This window comes from Phyllopteryx taeniolatus, chromosome 21 (genome assembly GCF_024500385.1).
Source record: "Phyllopteryx taeniolatus isolate TA_2022b chromosome 21, UOR_Ptae_1.2, whole genome shotgun sequence".
In the NCBI taxonomy this organism is placed as follows: Eukaryota; Metazoa; Chordata; class Actinopteri; order Syngnathiformes; family Syngnathidae; genus Phyllopteryx; species Phyllopteryx taeniolatus.
Genome location: NC_084522.1, coordinates 767032 through 784209, shown reverse-complemented (window position 1 = coordinate 784209; position 17178 = coordinate 767032). Strand labels below are relative to the sequence as shown.

The following is a 17178-nucleotide window of genomic DNA, read 5'->3' as shown; positions in this document are numbered from 1 at the left end:
AGGCAGGATTCGAACACAGTACCTCAGAAATGCGAGGCAGATGTGCTAACCACTCCCGCGTTCTATATATATTTTATTTTTAGTACCATTTAATTTCAAGTGAGCCATATAGGATATTCCACCTCTGCTGTTTCTTAGTTTTTATATTTAATACATTTGTCATGAAGGGATGTTGTGTATAGAATTTTGAGGGGGGAGGGAGGGGGGTGTATTAATTCCATTATTGGAATACGGCTGTAATGAGGAAAACGTGAAGCGCTAAGAGAAAGTGGAGGATGTTCTGTATCACAGCAAATAATGACACACTGCTTTGGTAAACATCAGATTGTGTTTATTTCTTCCCCACAAAAAAAAAAAAAAAGTCATTCACAGTCCTGCATGTGCGTCCTCACGCCGGGGCGAGACTTTGAGAGCGACAAGGAAGTACACGAGCACTTTCGGTACACTCAAATATTGCTAAATCTATATTCTTTTCACCCAAATGGGTCCAGTCGACGCTCGGGCCCGCGGTACATTCGAGCGGTTTGTCACACACACGCAGGCAGAAAAGCAGTGAACGGTGCAGCAAATCAAATAAGCAGCAGAAGGCCGAAAGGAGCTCCTCGGACACGGAGAACATTCCACCAACGCTCGAGGAAGCCTTTTCTTTTGGTTTGTTCTCGTCATAGGCGAGCACAAAGCTGAGAAACAATTCAGGCCTGTGAGAACGATTAAGACGACTGCCGGTGTTTGCCTCTCCAACATCACAATTCAAAGGATTTCAAAACAAAAAGGTTTTGGAGGTTAACACCGAAGTCAGATCCGACACGAAAGGCATCCCGGTGTGAGATTTGTTGAGTTTGGTTGTCGGCAACTTCGAGGAGACATGTTACAGAAAAGTGACCTTTTCCGTGTCTTTAATTGGATTTAAAAAAAAAACAAAAAAAACGTCAAATCTGCCGGTATCAGCGAATTATGCCAACACAATTCAGCTAATTGACATCATTTGCACTGAGTTCGCATGCGCCACATACACACAGTATAGTGAAGTGCTGCGTCCAAGAGTGAAAATGCTTTGACTGTCTTTTGTTCGCCACACTTTGGGCTCGGCTTCCGATCAATCGGCTCGCGTCACCCCCTGGTTGTCATGGTAACGAGAGTCTCTCGGGCACGGCGAGCAGCACGGCACGGGGCTAATTTCAGCAAGACAAGAAATGCGTGTGAATTGTGCTCGATGTTTTGTTCCCTTGGGCCATGTTGACAGAAATGGGAATCGTTTTTAATTGTGTGGGAGGGAAAATGCGTCATATGTCTCCTTTAATTGCAAACACACGATGACGACGATGATCGCGATGATGACGAGTCGCCCAAAACGATGAAAGCTAGGTTTGGCTAAAGTGCACAAGTGCGCATTCAAAACAAACAAGGAGACCGACCAACCGCAGGCACACAAACGCACGGCGACAACTTGTCGCGTGGGCAAACGTCCGTCAAAATCGATATATTTATTTTTCATTCTTGCCGCCGATCGAAAGTAACGCAGCGGCGCCTCGAGATACGAGTCGAATTCATTCTGCGCAAAGCCGTCACATCTCAAATCCTCTTCCCCGTTGAAGTCAACGGAAAAAAAGACAAATAGAGAAAGCGACTGTTCGTGTCGCTGCCCTCTTTGTCTATTGTCTACTTGTTGATGGCGCCACTGCGTCGTCCGCTTGTGCCTTCAAACGTCCGTGTTGTTTTGCCGTATTGGACTGTTTCACTCCCTAAAGTGCGCGGTAGCCGTCTGCTGAAGACGCTCCCCAGCGCGCTCGCGCCCTCAGCAAACAACAAAATCTCAAATGAAATACAGCGCGAGGAGGACACCAGAGCCACAATTGTTGTTTCGCGCACGCGTTGCCCGGCTGAGAACTGCCGCCTCCCGCCGGGCCGCGTGGAAAACTCTTCTCTACATTGGGGCCAAGGCGTTTGGCACGCGGGAGTAAACACGCTCGTAGAAATCTCAAGAGGTAGAACTCCGACAATGAGACGATTGTCAGCCGGATGCCAGGGAGGCAAAAAAAAAGAAAAGCGTGAGGGGAAGCGCGAATGTGTGTCGCGCGTTCCTGAGAGCCGCCGCCTCTCGGAAGCCGTTGGAGCATTTATCTGCTGTCCTTCATGTGGTCCACATACTAGAACACGCTGCCTTCGCTTATCAGACGATTCAATGCACTTGTACAATGACCTCGTCTTACCAATCAAGTTGTTGCGTTTTTTTTTTTTTCCAGTATTGGGAACCGCTGCGTATTTGCGCGTTGGCATTTGCAAATGTGCCTATTCTGAATTTTGGAACTTCCGTTAGTCGCTGGAGAACACACCGTTTTTGTGCAGTAACAGTATTGCAAGTGGAAATATGCTGAAGTGAGGTGAGGAGTATCATTGAGACACAAGTAGTACTTTGCCGCCATCTTGTGGCATCTATAGGCAATTACAAATCTTTTGGGTTGGCATCAATTACGTGTTGTGTCACAAGTGAGGAGAAAGAGTACACTAGTATGTGGAAGGATGTGGCCTAAACGCTGAAAGGACATTCCACGGGCGCCGGCGTCTCACACGTACAGGGCGACATCGGCACGGGCGACGTCGGCACGGGCGCCGAGGCCTTCGGCGGGGGCGCTCGGGGCGCGGCACGAGGCGGCCCGCGCGGGCGGCGGCCCCTCGGGCCGGGGAGAGTCGCAGTCGTCGGACGTCAGCTCGCCGACGTCGCTCTCCGGGTCGCTGCGGATGCTCTCCGGCCGGGCCAGCGCGACGTCGCCCGGCGGCGGGCCCGGCGCGCCGCAGTCCAGGGGCTCCTCCGCGCCCGGGCCGGCGGCCGGCGCCAGGTCCTCCTCGCTGGTCAGGCAGAGATGGCTGGGTTCGGTCTCGATGTCCACTTGGACTTCCAGGTTGGTGCGCTCCCTGACGGCGGACGTCCACCGCAGAAGAAGAAGAAGAAGACGACAAAGTGAGCAGCGACATCGGGGCTCGTGAGCCGAACCCAAACGGCTGACTTCCTGCGTGTGGTAAGACGCAGAGTGGCTACCCTGCTCGCCATTCTCATTCGCTGATGCCCGCCCTGCCTTTTAAAGCCCTGCATGCGAAATGTCAAAGCTACCACAGTAGAACGTGAGGGTGGTGACCCCAGCGGACAGAAATAATTCCTGCACCTCACATGAATACTCCATTACACAGTCCAAATATTTGAGAGTAAAAACATTTCTGACGGAATTTGGTGTACTTTGGGTCACTTTAGGAAATGTTATCAAAGCTGAGAGATATTTGTATCGCTGTCAAATTTGAAGACATGAAAGCCGCCCAACCTGTCAGGCGGCGTGTAGGACGAGATGATGGAGCCCGCCTTCCCGCCGGCGCAATCGCTGCCCGCCCCCGAGCCGCCCGTCTCCTTCCGAGCCGACTCCTCGGCCGGCTCCCCCGCCCGGACCTCCGGCCTGGAGCGGCGCACAAACACCTTTCTCGTCACTCGTCCCGACTCGTCGGCAGCCGCCCGAGCGCCGTCGTCCTCACCTGCCGTATTTGCCCGCGCGGGCCAGGGTGTCGAAGTGGGGCGCGTCCTCGACGGTCCCCGGCGCCGACGAGAGGCCCTCGCCGGGGGAGGTGGCGCTCAGGCCGCTCACCGCGCCGTCCGGGCCGCTCTCGCCCAGGCTCGGCGATTTGAGTGCTCGCCACGCGTCCGCCACTGGGTCGCGCACAATTAGCCATTAGCATCGTCGTCGTCGTCATCAACATCATCGTCATTGCCATCAAAAACAAATGGACGAAATAAAAAGGTTACGTGTCCTTTGAAAATTTCTTTCACTTTTTCTAAATGCCATATAAAATGAAATAAAACAAAGTTGTAAAACAAATTGAAGGGCTTAATAGCCTTCAAATATGTATGCTGTTTTGTTTGTAATTTTTCTAATTGATTGTTATTCTATTCCATTGAATTACAAAATATTTTCAACAAAACTAAAATTCAAAGAGAAAATCCACACAAAACAAAAAGATTGAACCTCTTAAAAGGGTGAAGGCTTGGTTAGGTAAGGCAAATCTGTCCACTAGTTGACATCTGTGAGCTACTAGTGCGACTAGAGAAGCACTATATGTCAACTAGTACAATTGTATAATGTCACAAGTAGTCCTCGTTGTCTATGAGTGCGCACTTTTGCCTCATTCGTAACCGTTGTCTTACTCATACGCCAAAGTTGTCCTACTAGTGAGGACAAAGAGCATACTAGTACATACTAGTACACTGACCTCCAGGATACGAGGATAAATGCGCTCTCCTCACCCGTGATCGGTCCGTCGTCCTCGTCGAAGTCGATGCGCACCCCGCGGCCTTTCCCTCGGCTGACGCCGCAGCCGCCGCCTCGGCACAGCGAGACGGGCACCACGCCGTACACGTACGCCAACATGATGGGCACGCCGATGCCTGCCCCGCAACGACAAGACGCCCGCACGCGATGAGTATCGAACGGCGAGTGCGACCTAAAAAAAAACAAAAAATACTTGGCCCTCCGAGCGCCACGCTCGTTACTGATATTAAAATACAGTAGTTAGTAGGCCTAAGTGTGTGTGATGTTTCAACACCAACACCGCACAAAAAGAGAAAGATTCAAATCCCCCAAATTGTCCGGAAGTCACGACTTAAGTTAAATTCCATGTTCAATGCAAGTGAACTCGACTTGACAAATGCGCTGCACTGGATTCCAACTAACTGTTAAGTCATCACTCGAATTTGTCCGTTCTCATCGGAACGCGCCAACGAGATGCCGCCGGCGTCTCACCCACGCTGACGGCGGCGATGACGGGCGCGGTCAGGACGGACAAGGCCACGGCGCCCGCGACGGCCAAGTTCCTGCGCCGGCGAGACGCCTTCTTCAGGTCGTAGTGCGCGTGGATCTGCGGCACGCAAAAAAAAAAGTCAAGACGTGGTCATTCATTACATTGGGAACTCTAATGCTTCATATTTCGAGATTGAAACACTTTCAAATACAATCGTAGAAACATTCTCATATATAAAAATGGATTGAAGTCTTTCAAAATTCTATTTAATATATGGAAAAAAGAATATGAACTAAAAGTGCAATTAAATTCGTTTAATGATTTCAAATTTTAAAAAATTCAAACAGCATCAGAAAATTAAAAACAATTAAATAATGTGCATATATTGTGAAGATATCAAACACATAAAAATGCAATTCGATATTTTTAAAAAAATAAATACAAAAAAAAAGGATTTTTTTTGAAATGAAAGTCATTAAAATATGTCATGAAATGTGTGCATCAATCATCAAATGTCCTTTTTGTCCTTTTTTTTTGTGCTGTTTTCTGAAAACGCCCCAAGATGACTTTATGCTTTATGCACCAGTTAGCTATTATGCTAACTGGTGACTTCTGACCTCATTCAGTGGCAGCCCTCCCGCTTTATTTGACGACTAAAGGAGCAGTCAGTGTGTTCATGAGAATTGCATGTACAGTATATTCCCGAATGAAACAGAGCGTCTTTGTGCGTCTGTGGAATTTTCAAGTCCTGCGAACGACGTATTGAATCATTTTTGGGCTCAAATGAGGCCTCGCTTTTGGAGGCGCTCTTCCTCGTCCGACATTTTTCTTGATGATTGAGCTTGCCGTGAGGTTCCCGGGCCTCCTCACCTTGCGCCCGGCGTAAACGGGGATGCCGATGAGCATGGCGGGCACGGCGATGCCGGCGATGAGCGTGATGCCCACGGGGGCGCCGATGAGCGTGCCCAGCTGCCACAGAATCTTCTTCTTCCTGCTCCACGGCTTCTTGCCCCAGAAGGTGCAGCCGGACGGGCTGCGGAGGCACAAGCGCCGTGAGCGATCTGAGCGTTTCGGGACCGCGGGCCGACGTGTTTGGCAAAACGAAAGCAACGCAAATGCCGCAAATCCATTCCGGACTCCGCCCGCCCTGAAAAAACCAAAACAAAGACTTTTGCAATGTGTTTTGGGATCAGGAAAACGGCCACCTGAGGTAGTGCAGGTCCGAGATCTCCTTCATGCACAGCCAGCAGAACTCGCAGCCGCACACGGCGCACGTCATGTGATTGCAGCTGCCGTCGTTCATCTTGATGATGTAGGCGCCGCAGCGCGGGCACGGCTTGATGTCGTCCGCTGAGCACACCACACGCAAAGCGCTCAATCGGCTGACGACAAAACGCCGCAAAATTCCACATTATCGGGACAATATCGGCGCCTGAACGCATCGAGAGATTTGATTGTTTTCCTGAACGGAACATGTTGAATCGCTAATGTTTATGAATGATTTGAATTGACATTTTTGTGGTTTGAGCTTTATTTGTGCTTACGTCTACGTTTCCCATATTGTACGGTGTCCTTGAGTGGACAGAAATGTCCCGAAGTAAACAAAGAAATCATTAAACAGGCAATTTCCATGAAGATTCAATTTGTGACCTTGCATCAACAAATTTCATTCCAATCAATTACATTTTGTTTTGTCTTTTTTTTTTTTAACTTACCGTCACACTATCAATCCAAAAAAACTCAAATCATTTAAAATGAAAAAACAACTGTGTCGAATCCAGGCTGGTGGATGAATTTGTTTTTCTGCTTTTTACGAAAACGTTCAAAAATGACTTTGACAATTGTGCTATGAAGCTAACGATATGGAGGTAAAAAGAAAAGAAAAGAAAAGAGAAATGACACCATAACAATTTCACAGCGGTCACTTTGCCAAATAGCGCAAATCGCGCGTGCGTGGGTGCGTCCTTACCGGGTCCCTGCTCCTGCGCGTAGCTTGGCGAGCGGGTGGCGTGCGCGTGCAGCGATTGCGCCCGCTGCTGGCGGGCCGAGTCGCACGTCTGGTTGGGGTGCCACGCCTGCTTGCAGTGGTAGCAGAACTCGGCGCCGCAGCCCTCGCGCCGGCACGCCAGCCGGGGGCAGCTGGCGCAGCCCGAGGCGATGACGGCGAACCTGGACACGGAAAAAAGATGACCGCCGGCGGTTGATAGAAAAAGTCTACACACCCCTGTTCAAATGCCAGGTTTGTGGCCAAGCTACATGATGGAAAAACTTGTTTCACCATGAACGTGAGCATCTTTAACCTGTGCAACTCATTTGAAATAAAAATAAACAACTGAGGTTGCACAAGTATGCACACCCTCTTATAACTGGGGATGTGGCTACGCTCAGAATGAACCGATCACAAGCTAACGCACGTAAAACGGGAGTCGCCCCTGCCGCCATTTAAAGCCCCTCTGATGAATCAAGTTCTAGTGGGCTTTTGCTGACATTTCTTTTTTTTTTTGCTTTTTGCTTTCTAGAAGCCTGAAGGTTTTTTTTAGATAGAGGTCAGGAATCCTGTGATTTCAGACGGTCTCTAAAGGCAACACTTGGCTACAATATCAATCAAAAACATTGAAGGACATTTGGTTGATCTGTGAAGAATTATGTGATTTCAGATTGTCACTGAAAGCATCACCAGGCTACAACACGCAGACGGATGATAGACAGACATTAGAAGAAGGACATTTGGTTGCTGTGTGAGGAATGTGCCTGAAGGTAACACCTGGCTACAAGGAAGCAGGCGGATACAAAAGGAAACAGGGACGAGCAGGTTTCCAAAAGGCGCCATGTTGTCAGCGTTGCGTTTGGGAACACACCAACAGGAGGAAGCGCACACGCACATCAAGTGCAAAAACACACGCACAACGGTGGCGTGAGCTGGTGTGTTTAATGAAGCCCCGTCACCCCTGGCAACGCTGCCTCTATTTCGCATCCCCGATCGTCATGGCAACTGTCAGCAGCGGCAGAAGCCCCGACGCTCTTACTGAATAGGCCAATCCACGAGCACACATACGGCGGATTTACAGCCCGGAACGTCCGGCAAGATCCGAAACGTTCCAGATGGGCTTATTACCTCCACCTACGCTGCCGTGTCTTTTGGGTGCCGGTACGACGACGACCTTTCCCCTTTTCCCACCACGTAAAGTAAACATCACAGGAAATGGAAATTGCGATATAAAGATACGACAGCCTTTGGTCGCAGAGTGCAGACTTCCCCCAATGCTAACAACGAAACACGTCAGTCTGAAATCAGGACGTGGCAGCTGATACCGACGCACTCCGCTCCTGTAGGTGGCGGTAATGTGCATTGCAAAGCGACAGTCGCCATTTTGTTCATAGGCCTCCAAGCGACCGAGTCGGGATTTGGGTTGTTTCGGCTTCCCGCGGATCGTTACGGTTGCTGGCGGCGAACTGAATATCGACGCCCCCGTTTTTACATCGGGATTTGGCCCGTTCCGTTGGGTCGTCCGCAGATCACGACGGTGATCCGCGGACGCTTGCGGTTGCAAATAACCTTCGATCGTAGAGTCGTACTGGGAAGAAGTTGACTTTTCCGCCCACATTTTGAGGGTTAGGGTTAGCGTTCCGACAGCTTCTAGGACGCCAGGAAGGATCCGAGTCAGGCGGTTTCAGCTCACGAGGGAAAGTTATGGTTTGAAAAAAGCGGACATGGGACTCCCGCCTCCGAGGGCTCCCGCGACGGGTAAAGGTGCCACCCGGTCCGCGTTGCGTCGCCTCGGAATCAGACGACGGCGCGGACGCTTTGGAGGACGGCCGAGTCGGCGCTGGCGTCATCCCTCGCAGCATCGAGGTCAGCGGGCGGCCTCGCCGCGCTACTGCCGACGCACGAGCACGCACGAGCTTCGGTTTGACGCCAAGAGGATCGCGCGACCTTTACTGGTCAGATTTTGAAAAGCAACAGATCCTTTGTAGACGTGGTTCAAAATTCAGTTGAAATGTGTGTGTTAAGTATGTAAAGCAGTTTATTTGAATATCAAAAACACGTTAATTGTATTATGTCACAATTCATACTGAATTTCCTTGTTCCTAATTAGCCAATGATTGACTAAAATATTAAAATGGGTGACTCATATTTATTTGTATTGTATGTAAAATCCTTTCATTTTACAATGATATAATAATCCATTTTCATTTTCTAATTTTGAACGCGTCACCCTGATTTTGGCCTGTTTTACTGCCGCTTCTCCTCTTTTGTGAGTCAGGGGCGTATAAATCAACTTGAGTTGAATTTGATTCCTTATTATTAATTTCATCATTATAAATAAAACAATCAATAGATTTTTATTGGACTACTATTTTCATACATTATTAACAATGAATCACTTCACCAATTATTTAATGCTATACGCAATTTCGACTTTCTCAGCACCACGTTCAGTCTTTTTTTTTTTTTTTTTTTTAAATCTACTTCAGTACGAAATGAGAGCGCTTGAGCCACCTGCGCCCTCATCAGAGGCGGCCACGCTGACGCAACGCCGCAGTGTGAAATGGTCTCGAGTTCAGATTAGGGCGGAAAGAGGAAGGCGGCGGATGGGAACAATGTGAATTTCACAGCCGCAAAGTGTGCTGTCATTTCCTCCACTTCCTGTGCGCTCAGTGGGACTTTACGGTTGTCGTGTGACAAACTCACACGACGACTGCGAACTCGGTTACGAGGTTCCAAACGATCCGTTTAACGATTGTACCGCAGCATACCGAGAGCGGTTCCTAATATTTCTCTTCAAACTTTGACGTCACGCTCCAAATATCTCCGCGATATCTCGGATACCCGCTTTGCGACCGGGGCTCGTTCCGAAGTCGGAGCGCCGGAATGCGCCGAAAATGGCTGCTCCGAACCAAAATGGCCGACGTCGTGTTCGGTTTGGGGCCTGGGTTCTTGAGAGGACGGACACGTCCGGCCAATTTCACGTCCATTGGTGAAACTGGCGTCGGGCGCCGACGTTGTATTTTGTGACCGGCTGACGGGACAAGCCGAAAGGAAGTTGAAGTGTCTTTTAGTAACTTGAAATGTTCGTTTGTCATGTTTTTCAAGCGACGCTTTCATGGCCGGGGGGAACGCTAAGCGCTAAGCTAACTCGCGGCCGGTTAGCGCCCTGGTTCACCGCGGTGCCGATCGTATTCCTTACCCGCAGTCGGGCGCCGGGCACCACCTGCAGTCGGGGTCGGAGGCCAGGCAGCGGCGCAGCAGGAACTCCTCGTACTTGTCCAGCAGGGCCGCGTCGTCCAAGATGTCGGCCACCTGCCGGGGCGCCAGGCGCTCGGCGCACTCGGGGCAGCTGAGCTGCACGCGGCTCTCGGTGATCTCGATGCGCAGGTACTGGCGCAGGCAGCACAGGCAGGAGCGGTGGCCGCAGCCCAGCAGCTCGGGCAGCCGCTCGGCCGGCAGGCGCACCAGGCACAGGGGGCACTCCAGGAGCTCGGGGTCCCCCGGCGGAGCCTCGCCGCCCGGGGAGGTCCGGCCGGAGGAGAGCCGCTCCGAGGGGGCGCCGGGGGCGGGGTGCTCGGGGACGGCGGCGGGCGCGGGCGCCGCCGGGGCGGCCGGGCTCAAGGCGGTAGACGGTAGAAGCTGCTGCTGCGTGCGGGGAAGGTGGGACGGCGGGGCGGCGGCCCCCCCCTTGGGGCCCTTGGCCGCCCGGGAGCCACGCTTGCCGTGGAACAGGCTCTGGAAGGAGATGCGGCGTCGGCGCTTTCCGGCCGGCCGGCACTTCGGGTTGGGCACGCCGCTCAGGGAGGAGTGCGACGACTCCGAGTCCTTCTCCGAGCCCATTTGTAGTCCGAAACGCTCACACTTGGATGTGAAGAAGAAACAAGACCGCCTTCTGGGAACGTTTAGCAAGAACGCAAAAGACAACTCAAGTCTCCATCATTTGGGTCTCTTTCGGGGGGTCGGGTTCTTCCCAAACGCGTACACGAGAGACCTCCTTTCGGCAGCGTTCAGCAGGAAAGCAAAAGACGACTGGAGACTTTGAACGGCTTACATCTCCCGCCTTGATGTTTTGTGTGTCTTTCTTCGCGAACGAGCGCAGAGGAGATGCTACGTCCTCCCGGCCGCTAGCTGCAGGTCGCGCGCGCGCGCGCTGTGTGAGGAAGACGACAACAGCAAGTCAACCAAAGAGCGTGCTCCGTTCCAGGATCCTACGGCGCCTTGAGATACGAGTGACCCGACTTACGTGCTTTTCCGGTGGCGAGCCGTCAATCCGTTTTTCGTTTTGGGCGCACACTGAAGTTTACGCGTCAAACTAAACATGAAAGAAAGAGAATTACACGCTGGTTATTGAAGCAAGCGCAAAGCCTCCGCTACCTGAATGCTAACATACAATGAGAAACTCCATAGGCTAACAGTTAGCATCGATGTGGCGGTGTTGTTAGCCTTTTGGCTAGACAAACACAAACGGTGCTGCAACACATACCATATAACAAGACTCACAGGGATACATTCTTTATCCTCTGCGTAGAACGACTAATAATACTGCCGTAGTGAGAGGCAGCCGACAGCACTGTACTTTACAGCCGTACGTCTGTCTCACATTGCCCCCAGGTGGCCAAGGCATGCACACCAGAATGAGCAGCACAATTGAAGGAGAAAGTGGGACAAAAATGGTTTCATTATTTGTCATGTGATTTCATTATGCCATCGTTGTTTGTTTTTATAAAGGATATTATTATCCTTATACTTTTTTCTCATTTTTAGGGAGGTTGGAAACGATGAATTTTCATTCATTTCGCAGGGGACAGATGATTTGAGATATGCGCGTTTTGACGAGCGAGGCCAAAGAACAAATTCAAGGCGTACCTCAAGGCACCGTCCCAACCCCATATTAGCATTTACTGTTTAAGTGTTTGTTTCAAGGTAAAAATTGTATTTAACTTTTAAGTGCAAAAGATTTGAATTGAATCATTATTTAATTCGTTTTTTAAATATGTAAAATGTTTGTGAATTGATGTATAGTCAAATAAAAGAATATGAATAAAATAAACCATGTTACATATACAATGACTGTCTAATATTATTAAACACATTTTATTGAAACAAAAGTTTGTTCACCCCTCTTATACACACACCTAAAATAAAATCGATCCGGCTTTTAGCGGTTACCGTGGCAACCCCGCCACTTTCTCAAAGTCAAACTGGGGTGTTCGCTGTACAACAAAAGCCCGCAAAGCTCAACAAATACACAAATAGTCGCACAGCCCGCCCGCCCGCCATCCGTGATTCCCAAAAAAACTCTTTGATTCCGACTCGCGTTTGCACTGCTGCGTGAGTGTGCGTGCGCGCGCGTGCACGTGTGAGATGCTTTTAGATGCGGGTGCCCTCTCGCCAGATAACACACACACACACACACACACACACACATTAGAGAAGTGTCAAGTCCCTGAAGTTAAACCGCATGTCTCGTAACAAGAATAAGCAGCACTGTGTACAAGCAGGACAATAAGCAAAACTCTTGCTACTGGGCACCATTTTGTGTCAGTTCCACTTTGAATGAACTTTATTAGCACGGCTACTCACAACAAACCAGCGCTTCTTTCCATCAGTGTTTCCTTGATGCCCCGCCCACTGCAGAACGGGATTTGTAACCGTGGGCGGGCTTCGAGCATGTACACAATCACAAGCCCATGTTACATAAACGACTGCTTTCAGAAGTTTCATTCTTCGACACGAACAAAAAAAAATACTATTGCTAACATACTATTAGCCTAAATAACACCGACGTGACGTCACACACGGGACGAACAAATACACACAAAAGGCGTAAAGCAGGGAAATGCAGACGAAAAAGCACTTTAATACATTTAAGCTAACAAAAACACCAAGATTCCACCGGACGGCACGAAAGTAGAACTTGGATCGCTTCGGTTTCATTGCACGAAAAACAGCCGACGGCCGACCGAGATTTGCAGCGAATAAAGCGAGATCGGCTCCAAAAACAAATCTCCGAACCGGCGAGTATGCGGGGCTTGACAGCATACGTCGCCGGCATAGAAAGATGAACAAGGATGATGGGACATGGATTCATCTTCATTTTCTGACCCATTAAGAGAAATCGGATCAGTTTCCAAGTCTGAAGGTTCACGTGGAGCGAAATGTGCACGAGTGAGTCAATAAGCGCGACAAGCGAACTGCTCTTGGTAATATCACGCGAGCGAATAAAACGGAGGACAGCCGTGTGTGTGTGTGTGTGTGTGTGTGCGTGTGAGAGGCAGATGGGTCTGCACAGGCTGAGATTCAACCACGCGCACACGCACGCAAATGCTTATTTAACAGACTTTGTAAGCTTTAACCAAACCAAAACCAGGAACATTTTGTTAACATTCTGCGTGACGTGATTTCGACGCTGTTGCGTCACATCGGCGAGACCTTTGGCGTTTCCAGTCAGCACAACAACGAAGCGCCTCATCGAGAAACGTGTCGAGCGGAGCCGCGAATGTGGAATAAGAGGCCGGCCCATCAAATCAACACATGACAACATAACACAAAGAGAATGACAGAAAGAAAAAGAAAAGAAAAGAAGAAAAACATTTCATTTGAAAAATCGGCCAATTTTCCCCGATTTTTCTCTGTTGTAAAGTGAAACAAATACGAAAGGACAAAGTGTTGTAAAATAGTCAAACGTTGTGCCTGTATTTTATATCTTTATTACTGTAAACGTAAAGGCACCCAAAAGCAAACGATTTTAAACATTGCATGATTTTTGAACTCATGTGCCGATTCATCGGTTATCAGATTTCATTCTGCCAACTATACGAATCGGCGTCGGCCTAAAAGAAAAAATCCATTCCTGTCGAGCCCTAGTTATAAACTTTTAACGGACTTACATAAAAAATGTCCAAAAGTATCATTGAACCCAACAGACCTCCGCCGGGAACGCCGGACGACAGCGTCAACGGGTCGAGGACAGAAAATATACGAGGTCGCTTTCATGGTTTTATTGTAGCGAAAACATTCTTTGATGGTCAGGATGGACGTGACGGCTTTTAGCGGACCAGAACGATGCGTCAAGGGATGCGCCGGCACCAGGCGGGAGAGTAGACGGCGTGCTGACAGGAGGTCGGGGCTCCTGATCGGTTCCATCGGGAGCATTTGATTGCTTGGTGTCCTTTCATCGCAACACCCAAAAACTAAATCCAAATCCAAATCGTGACGTTTTCAGCTTTAGAACCAGCTCGTCCCCGCGCTCGCGTCATTTCCCACCTGGTGTGCTGGCAAACCTCGCAGCCTCCGTTTCCCCCCCAAAAGGAGACGGAAAACTTTCGATGTTCCCGGAAGAACAAGAAACATTCGGAGTTACGACTCAGCGAACGTCCTCCGCGCAAGGAAACATCACGGCTCACGCGTTAGTTTCATGATGGAATTGATTTACTTGATTTCTTTTTTTTAATTGGTGTTTCTCAGTGCACTCGTGATAAAAAAAAAGAAAAGAAAAAAAGCAAAGGATAGCACCATTAAACCACAAATTCAAAACTCGAATGCAATTTGCCTCGCTCGTATTTTCACTGCAGAGAAGAATCGCGAGAAGAGAATTGACCTTTTTCAGTACTCAATGACGATGTTGCAATTTTTTTCGCCTGGTCACGGAAACTGAGAAAATTGATGAGAAGTGGGAATTGAATCCAATTGGATGAGAATTCTTTGATCAAATACGGGGAAATGAACAATTCATCCTGAATTTTGTATTTCAGGACGTGAAACTCTTGTTTCGTCTTTGTGACTGCAACTAACGTCTTTTGACAAACTATCAGTCGATCCACAGTTCCATTTTGCCTCCATTACGTCACAATCGATCGGCAGCTTATTCATCAATAGATGGATCGGTGATTATCTTTTCTTGAAGTTCTTTTTGTTCTTATTGTTCACCGTCCACATTCCGCATGCTGACAAGAAAAGCAGCGCCCACACTGAATTGCAGTAAATGTGCAAGCAGTCCTTGAAATTTCATTTGTGTGTGTGTGTGTGTGTGTGTGAGGGGGCGAGCTAATGGCGCTAACCCAGCACGCGCACACACACACACACACACACACACACACCTATGACTGTGTGTTTTTGAGCACAAAATGTCCACACATCATGCTGAAGGATTCCAGCTTCCTTTTTACACAGCTTGAATAAATGGTCGGAGTGCCCCAGGGATAATATCTTGAGCCTCTTCGCTTTATATGCAAAGCGTGTATTGGTGACAATAATCATAGTCTGAAGTTGTTGGTTTGAACTAGCAAACTAGCTTCAGTTCATACAGATTTAAAGCCGCCGTCTTCTTCTTAACAATGAGCCGAACGCATTGTTAAGGGTCAAAGTTGATGGGGGGGGGGGGAAACTGCACTGGATTCTCATTGACCCCAACTTTGCTGTTTTGCTTCACTCCAGTCTCCGGTCGGTGAGGCCTCAGGAAGGCAGCGGCATGTTGGCTTTTTAAAAAAGACGTTCTGGGGGAAAAAAGCCCGTTTGGCAAACAGCTGGCGAGCGCAATGAGGCGTCTGGCTAATAGCTTTGTCTGGAAGCGGCGAGGGCATTTTGCTAAGTGATGAACGGGAACCCGCTTTTCAAGGTTTCTAACTTCCCAGGGGCGCCGCTGAGAGCCGAGCGATATTTTCAGAACTTTCCGGAAATAAGGGAAAGCAATAAAAACAGCGAGATGACGGTAAAACAAGTGTAGCCGGACACGATGACCCCGAAGGCGCCGCCTTTCAGGGAGGAAAGGGAAGCGCGATCAGCGGACACACGCAAAATGTGTGACTATCCTCGAGGTCACGCTCGGATGCTTCGGGGGAAAGGAAATCGTCAGGAAGCCAACGCCGGCTGAGCGAGAGCTGAACAACGTGCGTTCGACTGCAAAGAACTCCCGCCCATGCTCATTTCCGTGAGCCCGTCTATGGCATTTTGCATTAGATGTTAGCATCAAGCTAGCAGACTTTTGTTTGATGAAATTCTATTTTGCGGTTGGACATGTTGCTGTTCATTTGTCATTGTCAGTTTTACAGTACACCAAAACAAGCCTTGGCCTTTGTGTGCGTTCTTATTTGGCCCTTGAAACTCGGGATCGGATGTGCAGAGTGCGCGTGGCGTCTTTGCCGGCTGTTCCGTGGGAAAAGGCGCACGAGAGGGCCGCCGGGCTCACGCTGCCTTCCTCGTCGCAGCGAGTGTCTTGTGCCCACACCGAGGACGGCACGCTTGCGTCTGGGCTCGGGCCGTCTCGCCGCAGATGTCGAGAACAGGTCGCGTGTCCCCACTCAAGACGTCCACGCGGACGCCCCTTTTTGCCTCGCGTCACGTTGTCTGCGTCTGGCCGCGCGTGTGACGACCCCTTATGAGGACCGATGTCGCCCTCACTCACGTGCGTCCACACCGCCATGTCGCTCCATCGAACATCCCGACGATGGGGACACGTGTCGCGTCGCCTTCCCAGCCGCGAATCGCCGAGCATGTTCGCGTCGGCCGTGCGTGACTCGGGGATATCGAAGGTGCTCTTAAATCTCCCACTCGCTACCGCCCAGCAACAGCACAGAGAGACTTCACCTACCAGCTCGCGACCGACACCGACTCCTCCTGCTTCGCGAGTCCGCCTCTCGGCAGCTGACGGCGCCCTGAAAAATCGGTGCGTCCCGTTGAGTGAGCGCGGTGCTCCGGTGTCGTTTCGCGTGATCGCCGCCGCCGCCGCTCTCTCTCTCTCTCTCTCTCTCTCTCTCTCTCTCTCGCTCGCCTGACGTCATGGAGGAAAGCCCCGACCGATGACGTCAACGCGTCGACCTTCCTCCAACGGCTTGAAGTCGTCCCAAACTTGGACCTTTGCCGTAGGGTGACAAAAAGGAAGACATGGGCGAGCGGGCCACCAATACGCGTGGGTGAACAAGTAAACGAGGACTTTTAACTGCGTGGGCTGTTGTCATGGCAAAATGGAGGCATTGCTACTCACGCCTATGGAGTGCCATTTGGACACATTTCCATCATCTCGGAAAAAAAAATGCAACGCGCATTCTTGCTTGTTTTAAATGAGCCGATTGCGCACTTTGGGCCGAGGTTAAGAAACAAAGCGGTGCATTTCGGCGGAGGTGTCGGCATGAGAAAGTGAAGGATTACGAAGCTTTACGGAACGCCGATTTTGATGGCTATCGTATGAAAAAATCAAACAAAATCAGCAGGATTACGGGGAAAAGATTCCAACATATAATAAAGAAAGCGTTCGATTTTGATGCGAGTCTTGCAACGACAACATGAAGGCATCCGCGCATTCAGGTTTATTGAGTCCATGGACTTTGCATGTTCTCCTGCGTGGCTTTTCTGCGGGTACTCCGGTTTCCTCCCACATCCCCAAAACACGCACGGGAGGTTGACTGAAGACT

The 17178-nt window shown here is 49.9% G+C and overlaps 1 protein-coding gene across 1 annotated transcript; it reads right to left on the bottom strand.

The window, feature by feature from the left end:
• Positions 1 to 309: 309 nt before the first annotated feature.
• On the bottom strand, positions 310 to 16777 carry rnf19b (ring finger protein 19B). The gene is made up of 11 exons (XM_061760236.1): positions 16359 to 16777; positions 11013 to 11081; positions 9969 to 10919; positions 6749 to 6948; positions 5985 to 6129; positions 5650 to 5812; positions 4782 to 4896; positions 4286 to 4426; positions 3520 to 3691; positions 3315 to 3443; positions 310 to 2913 (listed from the first exon to the last, which is right to left on the bottom strand). The coding sequence occupies exons 3-11, from the start codon at positions 10607 to 10609 to the stop codon at positions 2565 to 2567; spliced, it is 2055 nt and encodes a 684-aa protein (XP_061616220.1). The 5' UTR covers positions 10610 to 10919; positions 11013 to 11081; positions 16359 to 16777; the 3' UTR covers positions 310 to 2564.
• Between the last annotated feature and the right edge of the window lie 401 nt (positions 16778 to 17178).

What these genes read in the sequence shown, in the direction of transcription:
- rnf19b (XM_061760236.1), bottom strand. Translation starts at nt 10,609, where the DNA reads ATGGGCTCGGAGAAGGACTCGGAGTCGTCGCACTCCTCCCTGAGCGGC. An exon ending in TGCCCGGCGCCCGACTGCGG is followed by an intron (nt 6,949 to 9,968) that starts GTAAGGAATACG and finishes TTCCGTGTCCAG; the next exon opens with GTTCGCCGTCATCGCCTCGG. An exon ending in TCCTACACGCCGCCTGACAG is followed by an intron (nt 2,914 to 3,314) that starts GTTGGGCGGCTT and finishes GTCCGCCGTCAG; the next exon opens with GGAGCGCACCAACCTGGAAG.